Below are 15,228 nucleotides of genomic sequence, written 5' to 3' on the forward strand. Positions count from 1 at the left end.
GCACTTGTTGCTCTTGCAAAGGGCCCAGGTTCAATTCCCAGCACTTACAGAATAGTTTACAACCATCTATAACTCCAGTCCATGGGATCTAGCGCCCTCTTCTGACCCCCACAGACACCAGCCACACACATGCTCCACATCCATACATGCAGGCAAAATACTCACATAAAATAAAATAACATAAACCTAATAAAAATATTTTTAAAGTGGTTTGCTTTTCAAAATCCGCCCATTCGCTAGCCTAAGCACAGTAAAAACCTATCTCAATTATAGCAAATAATGCTGTACTGCTGGAACAAGGCTAATATAAATCTCAACAATAACAGCAACAGCCAGCACAAGATTTATAGGTGTAAACATCTGGTTTTTATAACAAATAACAAAGTTAACAGCAATAAAACAAATCATTTAGTACAGCATATAGTGTTATATTAAATTTACACAATGATATATATAAAAACACATACTGTTTATATCATACAGTAACTCAACAACAAGAATATCAAAACAGGAATCCAAACAACTACTATTCATGCACAAAACATGCATATATTGGTACTTTAAAAAGGCTATTTTACACAATACTGTTTACCAAAAGCTTTCAAAAAAATTTAAAGCCCTTCCAAATAAGTCAGTGGTCCAATGGGGCCTGGAATGCACTAATATTTAGGCCAGAGTTTAGGTGGCACCGTGCTCGGCGAGCAATTATGGGCTTAGAGTCATGCCCATTAAGGGTAAATGTCTTTGCACCAAAGGACCAACATTTTATCACCAAGGCAAGCCCTCTAAGGGACAAACGGTTGTACTGGCTACAAGCCAGGAGCGGAGAGAAAGGCATCAAAAACTTCTGGATACATGGCCCAAGAGAGGGTTACTGTAACAAAGGCTGGGGCACTACATACGGCAAAGGTTTTTTGTGAATCTTCTTAAGGTACTGTTGGTCTCCCTACCCTGATTGCCACCTCCAGGTTCACAGTCTGGTCTACAAGTTCTAAATCCAATAAAAAGCACACTTCTGAGAAGAAAATGGGATGCGGAGTCCTCTGAGAAGAGTTGACTATATCAAAAAATTTACCGAAAGCAATGACCATTTTTTGCTACGTACTCTATACAATTCAATGCAATGCCCATCAACTGGAAAGCCCTTTCAGGGACACAGCCCTAAAGAATCAAGAAGCAAGTCCATGTCTTAAAAAATTCCATCCACGGCCCTTGGAAACAAAAGGTTTCATCCAAATAAAACCTGAACATCAAAAGCCTGTATTTTGCAGGCGCCCGGACAATATAAACCAAAACATAAAAAAATAAAAAAGTTGATAATCAAAATTCATTCACTATCACCACCATTAAGACCTTATTATTTACTTCCAACTAGCGATACATCCTTCACCTTCCATCAAAGGCACTAGCGTCCATACATAATTTATCGTGGGCTTATCCTAACTAAAGGTAAGTATCCCATTTAAGTATGACACAAATATTAAGACATCACTTTCTTTTCCAGAGACGTAGGGGTCAGGAGAAGGAGCACTCAAACGGTCGTCATCAGTTTCAAAGAGCCCGAGCGGAAGCGGAGGATCTTCTTCTTGAGGTTGTGCGATGCCTTGATCTTGACAAAGGTTTTTGTGGGACAGGTGTGGAGGTCCGGGGCGGTGACCGTCTGAAGTGGGAGAGTCTGGACAAACTGGGACCAGATTAAACCCCCGCTCTCCTCGGAGTCGCTGGTGGTGGTGCTCTCGCCCACGAACTCGCCCTCGCTCACGCTGGACTCGCTGTCGCCGAAGCAGTTGGTGGTGTAGTTGCTCTGCTCGTCCTCGCTGGTGTCCACCACGGTCGAGTGGAAGAGCGACTCGCACTCGGCCGAGTACTCTGAGTCGCTGGCCACGTAGGCGTAGGGGCTGGGGTAGGGCAGCGCCACGGCCACCGGGTAGGCGCCCGCGTGCTCCCTGCGGGCCCGCCGCGCCCGCCGCAGGGCCTCCTCGTAGGAGACCTCGGCCGACGACTTCCACCGGCGGTAGTCGGTTCGCTTGTGCTTCGGTTTGGCCACCACCGGCTCCCGTCCGTGCGCGTGCGCCCTGCCGCCCGCCCGATGGCCGCCAGCGCCCAGGGCCCTGCCTGGAAGGCCCGCGTCGGGTGGCCCACCGCGCCGGCCCTTGGAGGAGGCCTTCCTGAGTTTCCTGTTTGTATCCGAGTCGTCGGGGAAGCGGCACTTCTTGCCCGCCGCCCGCGTTTTCTCCCGAACGGTGGGCAGGCCGTGCTCCGGGGCCGCGGGGCCGCGAGCCTTCAAGGTGGCGCTCCTCGCGACGCCCGGGTTCCTGTGTGCACGGTGAGGCCTGGCGCCCGCCTGCTGCCCTGGGATGAACTGAGCTTTCACCAGATGCCCTTCTTCGAGGCTCTGAGACGAGCCCTCGCTTTTGAAGTCCAAGGGCGGCCGGTCCACCGCGGGCAGAACCTGGAGGCCGCCCTTTTGCGGCATCTTCTTCTGGGGCTGCGGAGCTTTGTTCTCTACCAGGGCGACGGGGCCTCTGCCGGGACTGGCTTTAGGAGAAACAGCTGAGACCTGGCCGCTTTCCTTCGGGGACTCACCCAGCCCCGCCGGACACCTTGCGAGCTCTTGAGAGGCTGCCTTGGCGGTTTTGGGCAGATGCTTGCTTGGAGGTTCGATGGCCGCCTCCGGCAGAGCCAACCTCTTGCTTTCCAACGGCTCCGCCTTTGAGTCTTTTGACCTCTGCTTAGGTGGGGAGAATGGCCCTGTTTCCAAAGAGGCTATTCCCCCAGAGGGCAAACACATCTGTTTCGTATTCTTAAGGTTCACACCACTGCCTTGTGGAACGACAACACCAGGGACCCTGACACACACACTTCCGTTCCTCAAAAGCCCCTTGGTTGGGTCAGCGTTCACACTCGTTCTAGGTTTATTGGTCCTTACAGGGTGTGTTTTTTTCTGGACCAGGCTCAGAATGTAGCCATCCATTTTCTTACTGGATGAAGAAGAATGGGAAGTCGACCACAAACTGCTTGGAGATGGCAAGGAGCTATCAGCTTTGGGGGCGTTCAGTTCAGATCCGAGGCAAATGTCACTGGCGTGGTTCCCAAGCCCCTCCTCTTCCCTCAGAGAGCTGCCCGTCAGACAAAGGAGAAACATTGGGCTCTGCACAGCCACGGCATGAAGTGGACTGGGATATCGATATACATCATTCCCGTTTTTAGACACCAGATCACACTGGTATTTAGGATTCACATCTGCAATGACATCAAGGGAATTAAATTGTGGTGTGGAGGGGGAACTGCAAATTGCCCCGGAGGCCTGGTCTTCACAGTGGCCGCCTTTACATTCCAACCATCCTATGAGATCTGAAAAACATGTAAAGGTACACTGAAGAAATGAACCGCTAGCACCAGCCTGACTCTGGCCGAATGTCACTAGAGAAACTTACAGGTGGAGAGAGAGTATCAAAGGATTGGGAAATACTCCACACTAGCTCTTCTACAAGTTTACATGAAGGTCATTGGTTACTGAATGAAGGCAAAAAATATCCAAGAACTTTGACAAAAATATGTATCATGCCTTTAACAAAAAATATAAGCCACGGATAATGCCTTGAAACTACTGAATAATGAAAGGAAATACTTCATGAACCTTAGCAACAGTAATGACATAAACCAGTGTAGTTTTTAAGATATGTAAAGAATCTCTGAAGTGAGGCACACCAAAATCCTAACAGTACCCTTCCATTGCGGTGAGGAAAAGTGGTGGTCGCGCTCTTCTGTTTCCAGTAACTGTACTATAGATGTGAGCTGTCATGTGGATGCTGGGAATTGAACCAGCTCCTCTGGGAGATCAGTTAGTGCTCTTAACCACTGAGCCATCTCTCCAGCCCCCTCAAATATTTTAAGGGACTATTTTTATTTTTAAGTGTGTGTTGTGTGTGTGTGTGTGTGTGTGCATGCTCATGTGTGTTAGTGTATATGTGTGCAGGTGCCCACAGAGATGACAGGACGCCATCAGACTCTGAAGCTGGAGTTACAAGCAGTTGTGAACACCTGAAGTGCAAGAGCTCTATGCACTGAACCGTAGCCTGCTCTCCAGTGCCCAATCTTATCACAGTAACAGCTAATAAAATTTAACATCCACTGTGTCTTCAGGAGTGACACTAAAAACAATACTTTTAATAAGATAAGGAATGTTTGGTAAGATTTTTAAAGACTGAGCAGTTTTACAAATTCCTTGGGGCTAGAGACAAGATTCAGCAGTTAAGAGCATTTGCTGCTCTTTCAGAGAATCTGGATTCAGTTTTCAGCATCTACGTGACTCTCTAGAGGATCTGATGCCCTCCCTCTTCTGGCCTCTGACCTATACATGTGTTGCACATACATACATGGAAGCATATTCATATACATAAAATTCTTTTTTTTAAGGAGAAATTCCATCAATCTCAAAAATGTACATGTCAGAATACAATGAAACAAAGCCCTTAGTTAAATATTGGTTTCTAGCTTGGAAAATATAATAACAAATTTTTTTATGACCTTCAGTTAGGGAAATTAGAAGTTTTTCTCTGTTATATCTATTCGTTTAAATAATGAGAACTTGCTATGTATAAGATTCTGTGTTAACTGTTTAGGGGAAAGTTTTATGACCTCAATTTTAGCAGTCTTGGGGGAAAAAACAAAAAAAATAGACTCAAGGATGATATAATTTGTAAGGATGACATAATTTGTAACAAAAATTTATAATTTTTGTTGTTATTGTTGTTTATGAAAATGCCATGTCTCAACCGCTAATAAAAGCCTGTTAACAGTAGGGAAGCTCAGCATGGTGATGTGCACCTATAATCCCAGCAGGAAGAGGGACAGGGCAGGGGAGTCCGGAGTTAAGAAAGAAGGAAGGACAAAGACCTCTGAAAAGAAAGGACAGGAAAAAACTAAAATGAGACCTCCCTAGCTGACATTGTTTCCCATCATCTCTCCCCTGACGCCTTAAATCCACTTTTTTTTTTTGTCTTAAAGTCACATTCGCCTATGAGTCTCCATTTGCCTTTCTCTAGACTTAGAGTAGAATAACATGGTCCCCAAGGCCCAGCCCAACTGTCTCAATTATGCAATGATGTGCCGGTTGGAAGAGCTAGGAGTCTGTCTTCAAGGAAAACCTGCCCAAAGTGCCTTTTAACGGGTTTATAAAGTTTCCCTCTGAAACCAGATCTGCAGAGTGATGGGGAGCAATTAGTAATGAACTTGAGGCCCAGATACTAGATAACAGGGCTCTGTACTCATCCCAAGTGGTTGATTGCTGCTGATAACACACACTGTACAAATGCAAAGGCTTGACCAATTAGCAACCTCAGCTGCTCAGTGTGATGTTTGTTTTGCCTGGACTCGAAAATTCAGCCTTGTACTGAGATGAAAACCATAGAGGGCAGCGGCAATCCCCGCTCCTCCAGCAGCTCTAAGCCTCAGATTTTCTCTGCTCTCCTATACCAGAATATAGCAGGAACGAGGGGGAGTTCCAGCTCAGGGACAACCCATTCAGCAAGCAGGAGCTTCTGGCAAGAACTGGCTGATAAGCCACATTTTTATTTTATTTTTTTAATCAGATGAGATGGTTGAATGTAACCATTTCTGAATTCTCTTGAAGTGGTGGGACAGCGTAAATTAGACCTGAGTTTGAATCCTGCCGTGCCCAACTATATATAGCCTCAAATCATTTAAAAGACTTCACTTGGCCTCATTTTCTTTTTTAATATTTAGTTTTCTGTGTATCTGCCTGAGTGTATGTACCACATGTGTAGAGGAGCCTGCAAAGGTCAGAAGAGGATCAGATCCCTTAGAACAAGGGTTACAGATGGTCGTGCTGGAACCTGAACCCAGGTCCTCTGCAAAAGCAGTAAGTGCTCTTAACTGCTGAACCATCTCTCCAGCCCCTCATTTTCTTAATACATAACTACACCCAAAGGTTAACAACTACACCCTGAAAAGTGTTAGGAGGATTCAAAACAGATAAATGTATGTAGAGCATCACAAATTCTTCCATCACTAATAATACCATGATTATCTCTAAAGCCTGGGGTGAATTATAATATACAGATTATGGGGAATTTTGTCATGTGGGGTATTCTGAGAAACATGGAGGGGCCACTGTTCCCAGTATCAACAGTCCTTGGCTAGACTGATGGGCATATGTAACTTAATGTGTAGTTTAAAGAATAAAAGAGTTCCAGAACAGTCTTCAAAAGAAAATAAAGGACCAGAAATGTAGCCCAGGGTAGTGTGCCAAGGGGTACCCCAGAAACACAAAAAGAAATGTAAAATGGGTCTGTTAGATTGTATAGTATGTGTTTAGTATATGCAAGAACCTGGATGCAATCACCAGCATGAGGGGAATGAGAGAAGGACAGAAGGAGGGAGGGACGGACAGACGGAAGGGTTAAACAGCAAAGAAACAGAGTATATATCTCTAATATAGGGACAATTCCTCTGAAGGCAAAGTGTCTTTCTAATTCCATAATATAAAGCCAAATGGCACCCAAAGAGTTGGTTAGTCTAGATACTCACCTAGATCAGATACAGGCTCTGTGTGGAGCTGTGGCACTGAGTGCATGCAGCACACTGACCAAACTGTCTTCCTATCATGGAAGCCGCTGAAGCCACATAATTTTAAAGACCCCTGACCTCTCCCAATTAAAATTTCTGTCAGTGCTAAAAATCCTTACCTGCAGATTTGGGGCAACCATCTGAGATAGTCAAAGCTGCCTCCAAGGGGCTGCAGAAGCAGGTACTGGAATGGCAACTGGACAAACACTCACTGAACACGGAGTTAGAGGAATTAGAAAGGGATCCTGAAGCCCCATCACTCAGCTCATAAAACCCTACAAGTAAAAAGACGGTTGAAATTAAGATCATATTAAGCAATAATACATATTTATGTCTAAAAAGACAAAAGGGTAAAGCATCGAGGAAAAGAAAAGCTGGTTTCTGATTGAGATTGTTGGGGAGTTTCACATACATTGTAGATTTTAGGGTCCTGGTTATATGGTTTTATTTCAAATATTCCTTAGAAAAGGCAAAAATTATATAACTCTGGGTATAGTTCAAAGTTCCCTTCATCTTCCACTTTTAAAGGTGTGTAAATCTGGCAGAACCTCACCTTCATCAGGAGTGTTTCAAAAGGAATAACTAAGTTCTCTGGGTGTGGTGGCTCAGAAGGCTGAGGAAGACAAGAGTGGTCAGTCTGGGCTACCAAAAACCTGAAGGAAATACATAAGTAACTTTAGGAGAAAAAGAGACTTAGGAACCAAATGGCTTAAAAGAAGAAGATGAAATTGCGGTGATCTCAGGAAGCTGAAGTGTGACTCATCTTCTAGCCCAGATCTGACTCTCTCAGGTTCCAAAGCAGATCTGTTTGCTCCTCCAGAAATCTGAATAGAACTTCGTGGGTTTTGGACTCAGGGGACATTGGGCAGCTCAATGTCGTTATTAAAAATGTTGTAGACTGAATTTATTTCCCTCTCAAGCAACTGTATGGCAGGCTGCTTTTCAAATGTTCTCACACTGGAAACAAGCTCCATCGCTACTTGCTAGGACGGTTCCCTGAGGCGCCTGCTGGCTCACCTGAGCTAGGCCGGCTGTCCGAGTCCGGTTGCTCTTCGGACGTCTTTCCAACATCCAGTCTCAGGTCACTTATCTGTTTGTCGAGTTCCTGCAGCTGACTCAGCAGACCGGCATCTCTTCTTCTCAAGCAATTCTGATTGGGGAGAAGCAGGGGAAAGAGAACGGGCACGGTGGGTGACAAAGCCAGAATGCCTACAGAGGCCACTCATCCAGACAGTCACTGAGCCCTCCGAGAGCAAACGCTACTGGATAATCTGAAATCAAAACTTCAAGAATGCCAAGCATGCCCTATCTTTAAACCTTCCTCATAATTTTTGGTGATGAAAAGTTTGTTCATTAAAATAAGGCCAGCAGCACTTGACTCAGTGGGTTAAAAAAAAATGCTTGCTGCTTAAGCCTGGTGATCTGAACTCAGTCCCCTGAACCAGACTGGAAGGAGAGAACCAACTCCTGAAAAACAGGAATGATGCAGCACACAGCTGCACTCGTTGGCACACACCAAACACAAATAATAAAATTTAAAAACTCTATACGGCTGAGTTGTAGCTCAGTGGTAGAGAGTTTGACTGGTGTGCACTAGCCTCTGTGCTCAATGCCCAGTACTGTAGGAAAGGACAAGACTTGTTCTTGGCTTTTACTAATTTATACAAACTGTGGATTTTTAATAGGGAAGGGCAAGGAATTTGTACAGACTTTGAATCATCTGGAGTACAGCCAGTTTAAAGAAAAGGCTCTTGAAGTCAGAGTAAGAGATTTCCTACAGTACACTATAATCTTTCTTAGGTAAGGTTTTCTGGCCAAATGTCATGGCCTACAGAATTTTGTTTTCTATTAGTTGCTTAGTGGGTTTTAATCAGTTTTAGGGCCTTTGAAAGAGAGAAATTAATACTAATAGCCAGCGCCAAGTATAATGTGAGCTCGCAGAATCCAAAACCCTCGAGGGAAAGCCCATCAAGATTTGAACTCAGCTTGGGTTTCCAAAGGTGACAGATTGGTTGTGCTAACTCACACTGCCATCTAGTGCTTCCTATTACAAGAGAAGCAGAAGAACGCAAAAGGCATCTGGTTCAAATCAAGAATGCCAAGTCTACAAATGAAAACAGCACCGTAAACCCTGACTGCAGTGGAATTCTTCTGACACACTGCCTTGCTCCCCTGAAGCGGACAATAGGAATGCGCCACGCACAATCTTGAGATCCGCGAAGACAAAAAAAGACACTATTGTACAAGACAACGCTAAAAAGTAAACGACCAGCCACAACCAGAAAGAGCTGGCTCAAATTCACGTACATACAATTCTGTTCTATCACCAAAGAAATAGTAAAAATGCCAAAACAGAGCTATTGCACAAACCACAGCACACATCCTTGCAAAATAGATACACAGAAATAGCCAGTCCTTCCTCGTGTTCTATGACTTTAAAAGCTGGGAGACATAAGCCATATGCTTGCGTGCTAACATTTGAATTTCATCAGCTAAAAGATGAGTTAAGTAAAAACGCTTTGATGTTCAATAAATACACAATCTAAAAACCGGCAATACAAGAAAACACGTGACAACCCCCAGCATCACTTTCAGAGGATCATTTTCTAGCATAAGTAGTCTAATATAACAGGGTGGGTTAATCTTCTTGCTGTTTCCAAAACTACGTTTTGAGGTCACTGAAACAAAGCTGCCGCCATTATTTTGAGGCGGCGTCAAAAGCTGTTCTCAACACACGAAGGTCCAAAGTTCTTTTCCTTCCTTGTTAATGAAGACTGCACAGAATGACTGAGACAGTGACAGAAATCCAATAAGATAAATGCTCCCAGCGAGCAGGTTCCCGCTTCTCCCACCTCCACCACCAAGCACAGCTGGCGGGCCGGATAAAATGCGAGAGGAGGGGGCAAGCTCATTGCCAGTATTTGCATCTAGTTTTAGCTGCCTTATACAAAGGACTTCTATTTAAAACTAAGCACCAGGAGAAAGAGACTTGCAGGGGAGAGAGTACCGGAAGGGGCACGGCTCCCAGCAGGAGCTTCGCTGTAACCGTAAAACTCAATGTTGGACAGTTAGCCGAGCCACAAACTCCCTCCTCGTTTTTGTCCACCCGCCAGGGGAGGGGGAGTAACTAGGGAGACCACAAGGTGAAATGGCAGTTTAAGTGGGGCTCGCAAACCTCTGAGGAAGGGGGCATGCAGTAGCCTAACTTTCAGGCTGGAACCAAGGGACTCCAAGAATTCCAAACGCTGGAGGGAAGGAAGAGCTGCCACCCCTCCCCGCCATCCGCGCGAGGTCGTCAGCTCCTCAGGTGACACAAAGCAGGCAACCTCCATGAACGCGTGGAAGTCACACGCCCCGGGCATCCACGACACCAGAGTCAGGGAAAATCGAGGCGGAGGTCGCGCCACGGCCAGGGATTCCGCGACCAGAGGCTACCAGCCCACCCTTCGATCTCGCCACCGGCCACCACCTACCAACTGCCTCCGCAGCAGCAAGATGTTCTCCTCCAGGAACTTCTCCTCCAGACGGCTGCGCTGCGCCGCGTCCCCCCGCAGCTCCCCGGCGCGCGGCGCCACAGTCGCCGAGGTCCCGGAGCAGCGCAGCGCGCCGCGCACCAACAGCTCCTGGCGTTGCCGCAGGTAGCCCAGCTCCGCCAGCCCCGCCAGCGTGGCCTCCTGGCGCTCGCGGGTGCGCTGTCGCTCCGTGTCCGCCTCGCCCCTCTCGCGCCAGCGCCCCTCGGGCTCGGCGCCCCGGCCGGGGGTCAGAGGCTCCGGCTCGCGTGCTGCGTCGGGCATCATGACCCCGGCGAAGGCCGGCCAGCCCGGGCGCAGCAGCTCGTGCTAGGACCGCAGGCGAGCGCTCATGCCGCCAGCACTCGCGTCCCGCGCAGCTCCAGTCTGCCGCCCCGCAGCTGATAACGCCCCGGCCACGCTACGTCACGCCCGGCCCCGCCACCCGCCACCCCTCCAGCCGCCGGCTTGCGGCGCTCAGCTCCTGACAGGCGCCGCGGTCGCCTGCGCCCCGCCCCGGCTCCGCCCCGGCTCCGCGCCCCCTTTTCGGTCCGACGGCACCGCGGTCCCCTAGGCGCCGATTGGCTCGGCTCCATCTCCGGAGACCGTGGCGGGCGCGGGACGGGCATCTTGTTACAGCCAACCTCGAGGGCCGGTCCGCGGGCGCCGTGGCTTCGGGCTCCCGGGACAACTTTCTGCAACTTAACCCCTTCTTCACGTGCCCACTCCGAATCCGTTCCCTTGGATGTGGGTTTTGCCATCCCAAGCTAATGTCGGCTGGGTACTCGAACACCATTTCTGTGGATTTGGGTTTGGAGGGTGTCTTTGTTTTAAACTCTATTTGTAATTGGAAAAAAAAAATAAGGCAAGGACATTGTTCTTAAACTCTTTTTTGGTTTGTTTTAGTTTTTCAATGGAAGCTTTGCTGTAGAAGGCATTGAAAATCAGGCAAATTTTCAATGATGCTGCTGTAAGGGCAGCAGCCCCCATCAGGTCTTATGAAAGCCTGGACTTTAAGAGGCGTGGCATGTGAGCGCCTAGGGTTTGGCCTTTTATTGTTCCTTAGACTCTGTTTACTAGAGTCCTGCCTCGTAAATCAAACTGTCTGCATCTGAATCCTGTTTCATCCACCAATAGGAAGATAAGTGGCCTCTCTTTGTGCCTCCATTTACCCAATAGTAAAATGGAGCTAACAGACGTGGTAGACCAGAATGTAAATCTTAAGAGTTATTGCTCTCATCTGGGCCGTGGTGGCGCACACCCTTGATCCCAGTACTTGGGAGGCAGAAGCAGGCAGATCTACTGAGCGAGTTCCAGGACAGGCAAGGCTACACAGAGAAACCCTCTCTTGAAAAACAAAGAAAAAAGAAAGAAAAAAAAAAGTAAGAAAGAGAGGGAGAGAGTTATCACTCTCAGTTGTTTTTTTTCCCCCTCCAGGGAGACTTACAAAAATTTTCCCTGAAGTAGCATTTGGGATTTGACCTGTGTGTGTCCTTGGGACGCCACTCACTGGGTATCTGGAAATGCCACTAGCTGACTTATTGGGCTATATACCACGTGTCCCTTTAAAAAACAATGCATCCAAGCACCTCCAAAATTGTATTTAGCAAGTCACAATTTGATGAAGTTAAGACAAAGTGTTATATGAAAGAACACATTTCAAGTCATGATTTTAGAATTTTACACCTTTGTCCAGCTGGAGTAAGCTCCAGCAAAGAATTCAACCCTCCACCCCCAGTGTGGTCTAATCTTCCAAGATCAGTTGATTCATGTCCCAGCTCTGAACTGGTTAACAGCATGAGTGTTTGGTCCTTCTGACATGCTCTTATCTGGTTCTGGTTCTGGGCACACACAGTCTGTGTATTTAGGTGTTCACTGTGTGTCTTCTCTCCAGCTACATCGTAAAAGCCCCCTGAAGGCAGGGACTGCTTTAATACCTTCATGGCATCAGCATTCTCACTTAGTACGAGGCCCAGGAGCACGCAACTGATTCGTGCTGGAGGAGAGGCTCCGAAGGATGCAGGCTACCTGTAAATTGTTTTTCTATTAGCATACTTTTAAACTTAATAGGACCCACTTAATCTCTCTAACAAACAGAATTAAGTTGACCTTTACCAACAAAGACACAAACAGAAGCAAGCACTCCCTTGCCACCCACGTACACTCCTTGTCCCCGACCATACCTCCCACGGACATGAAAGGGACCACAGCCTTGGTTCCTAATTAGCATGATATTAAAAAAAATGGAACCATATTCAGATGTTCCCACACATACAAAGTCTACAGGTCACACATGGTTTATGCCCACTGTGTGCCAAGCACAGCGCGGTAAGACAAGAGCTAGGTCTGCTCCCTGGTTTCAGGAAGACACTTCAAGAGTAGTGTTTTGGCTTTACTTGCCAAATGCCACTCTGGCAAGTCCATTGTTTCACTCATTTATAAACAGACCTCTTGCTTTCTAGTTCTGAATTAGGCTCCTTCTGGCCGGGTGGACCCTCGTATCGTGGCCTGTGTTATGTCACACACTGACAACTATATTTATATAGTCCAAGGTGGGGGGGGGGGAGGCTGAAACGTGTTTTTACACACTGCTAATAAATCTTGTTACAACTGACAGACAAGTCACCCTGTCTCCAAACTTCTTCACCTTCCTACCTCCCCCCAGCACACACACACACCCCTGCTCCCCACCAAATGCCTCCTTGGGCCGGCTTTTTAGTCCAAAGCGAGCCATTTGTCATAGCAGCTTGTCCATCTCCGTGAAAAGGTGTTCCCAATGAGCTGAAATATTAAAACTAATGTATGCAGAGGATTCCGCCAATAAAGTGGTCGTGGATAGGAAAACTCGGGGCTGTGCTTTCCAAAGTATCCGTTACACATTAATAAACAATGCTGTTCATTCAGATGCCAATTAAAACAAACTCGGGCTGTCAAATGAAGTTCGAAGCAAGGAGCTCAATGTGGTAATTGTTTTTCCAGGAAAATTCCCAATGACATCAGATTAAGTGTGACTGGCCTGGTTGCCCCTGTTCTCTTCTGAACCTAACAGCCAAATATTTTCCTCTCTAGTTTAGTTTGCTGGGTTTTCTTTATTCTTGGATTCTGTGTTTTGTTTGTGCGGGGGGCAGGAAGGGGGAGAGGCAGTAATCACCCACAACCCCCTTCCATGACGAACAAGGTCTCCCATTCCACTGTGGTTTTGACTTTTCCTGCCTCTCTTTTAAGCAGTCCCTGGTACTTCTTCCTCCACCAGCACTGCTTGTGTCTCTCTTTCACGTGGTGTTCAGCCCTACTCGATCTTTTCCTCTCCGCGAGGCTTATTCTTCTCAGAAACACTGCTATAGCCCCCCGAGAGTGTGACATTAAAGACAGAATGAACTTCTCTCTTAAGGATCTAGAGAGTGAGCTAAAGGGACAGCAGGAAAGCCAGAAAACCTGTTGGTGGGACACGCTGCAACTGTGTAGTTTATGCTTGGAGATATTTTCTAAGCAAGGGCTGGAAAATGTTCTTACATCACAGTCTGAAGCTACAGCGTTGGACAGAACAGTTCCTAAGAGCACCCCATCAAAGTCTGAGCATCACTCCGCAACTTCTTCATCCCGCAGTGAATATTCTACTGCAGACAGTGTAGGAGCATTAGCTGCATGGTTTGCTATAGAGCAAAGCAACAAATGATGCCTTGCAGCTTTTACGGCCAAACAGAGACAAATGATGTAATTGAGGAGAGCTGCCTCCAGATGGGAGGGGGGAAGTAAAGTGCAATCCTTTGAGATTGGGTGATGACCACCATTTGAGGGTCTGGGATCAAAGCTCCAGCCAGACATCAAAGCCTATTTGAGTCTAGTGCCGAAAGAGTCACAGTGAATTAAACTTCATATACAGACTAATTAGAGCTGGACCCCACCATCAGAGACGTCAGTGAGCACATAGAGGAAAGAAAGCCGACATTGAAATAAAAGATCGTCCAGAAGGAAAGTTGGTAGCAAAACTGAGCAACATCGTGGCCCTGAACACATTAAAAAAGTCTCTTGAAGGCAGAGAGGAATAAGGAAGGATGGGGCAGACACCAACCTCCTGACAATGCTCGTGTTGTCTGAAAGACTGTGAAACAGCCTCTTCCATCCTCTGGACTACATGACCAAATACAGCTCACCCCTAGAAGAAAAGGTTAGCTTTTAGCTGCCTGCTAGTACTAAAGAGGTTCATACTGCCAGACTTCTGTTGAAGAGGCTCAAGCTGACTCTTTTGGAGACTCAAGCTTCCCTGTACCAGAGCACTGTGACCTCTGAAGAAACTCGTATGTCCAAGACTCACCTGCCCCACGATGCTAAGCCCTGATGTGCCATTCACCCTGGATCGCAGGATCCCAGTTATCATTTCTACCAGTCACCCTTGCAGACAGCAGATGCAGCGGACCAAGCGTGTGAATACTCCAGAACTTGGCTCTACCACTGTGAAGCAAGAAAGCGTCTCGTGCTTAGGCAAATCTGGATAGCTTCCTTAAATGGTTGCATTTGTTTGTTTCTGTCCTCACTTCGTTCTGCCGAAAATGTTCTCCAATTATTTAAAATGATCAATCTCACAAAACTGGTAAGTTTTGGGGTGTCTAATATTAAGATCCACAGACTATTCCTTTGTAAGGAACCACAGGGGGTTCTTTAAGAGGCAAACTCTAGTGGCTGAGTTCCAGGGAACCCGATACCCTCACAGATATACATGTAGGCAAAACATCAAAATTTTATAAACAAGCTCCCTCTAGGATAAAAACAAACATGGACCATCATCATTAGATGGTTTTTGTGGTTTTTATGTGTGTGTATGATTTAGCTGATTCCATTGTGTGTGTGGTGGCTTTGCCCGCTTGTATGTCTGTGACCATATGCATGCAGTGTCTTCAGAGGCCAAAAGAGGGCATGGGATCCCCTGGGACTGGAGTTAAAGTTGATTGTAAGCTGCCATGTGGGTGCTGGGGCTTGAACCTGGGTCTACTGCAAGATCAACTGTGTCTTTGATGGTTGAGCCATCTCTCTAGCCCTAGATTACACCTCTTTAAATAAGCATTTGCTTACCCAGTGGATGTCATGGAGTACATAGTACACACCAAGCATCAAGGATACAATGGTAAGC

At 46.8% G+C, this 15,228-nt stretch overlaps 1 protein-coding gene across 2 annotated transcripts; it reads right to left on the reverse strand.

The window, feature by feature from the left end:
• Nucleotides 1-343: 343 nt before the first annotated feature.
• On the reverse strand, nt 344-10,523 carry Dact1 (dishevelled binding antagonist of beta catenin 1). Of its 2 annotated transcripts, none has more exons than XM_085697549.2 (4): nt 10,065-10,523; nt 7,609-7,741; nt 6,711-6,866; nt 344-3,354 (listed from the first exon to the last, which is right to left on the reverse strand). In XM_085697549.2, exons 1-4 carry the CDS (start codon nt 10,386-10,388, stop codon nt 1,532-1,534), a joined length of 2,436 nt encoding a protein of 811 aa, XP_085553675.2. In that variant the 5' UTR covers nt 10,389-10,523; the 3' UTR covers nt 344-1,531. The 2 variants fall into 2 exon arrangements, with proteins under 2 accessions (XP_085553675.2, XP_048271760.3); XM_048415803.3 differs by having other exon boundaries at nt 344-3,243; nt 10,065-10,517.
• Between the last annotated feature and the right edge of the window lie 4,705 nt (nt 10,524-15,228).

The sequence above is a fragment of the Myodes glareolus genome, chromosome 11 (genome assembly GCF_982192425.1).
Source record: "Myodes glareolus chromosome 11, mMyoGla1.1, whole genome shotgun sequence".
In the NCBI taxonomy this organism is placed as follows: Eukaryota; Metazoa; Chordata; class Mammalia; order Rodentia; family Cricetidae; genus Myodes; species Myodes glareolus.

Coding starts and splice junctions, on each gene's coding strand:
- Dact1 (XM_085697549.2), bottom strand. CDS start 10,388: ATGATGCCCGACGCAGCACGCGAGCCGGAGCCTCTGACCCCCGGCCGG. Junction 7,742..10,064: donor TGCTGCTGCGGAGGCAGTTG/GTAGGTGGTGGC, acceptor CTCCCCAATCAG/AATTGCTTGAGAAGAAGAGA. Junction 3,355..6,710: donor TGGTTGCCCCAAATCTGCAG/GTAAGGATTTTT, acceptor CATGTTTTTCAG/ATCTCATAGGATGGTTGGAA.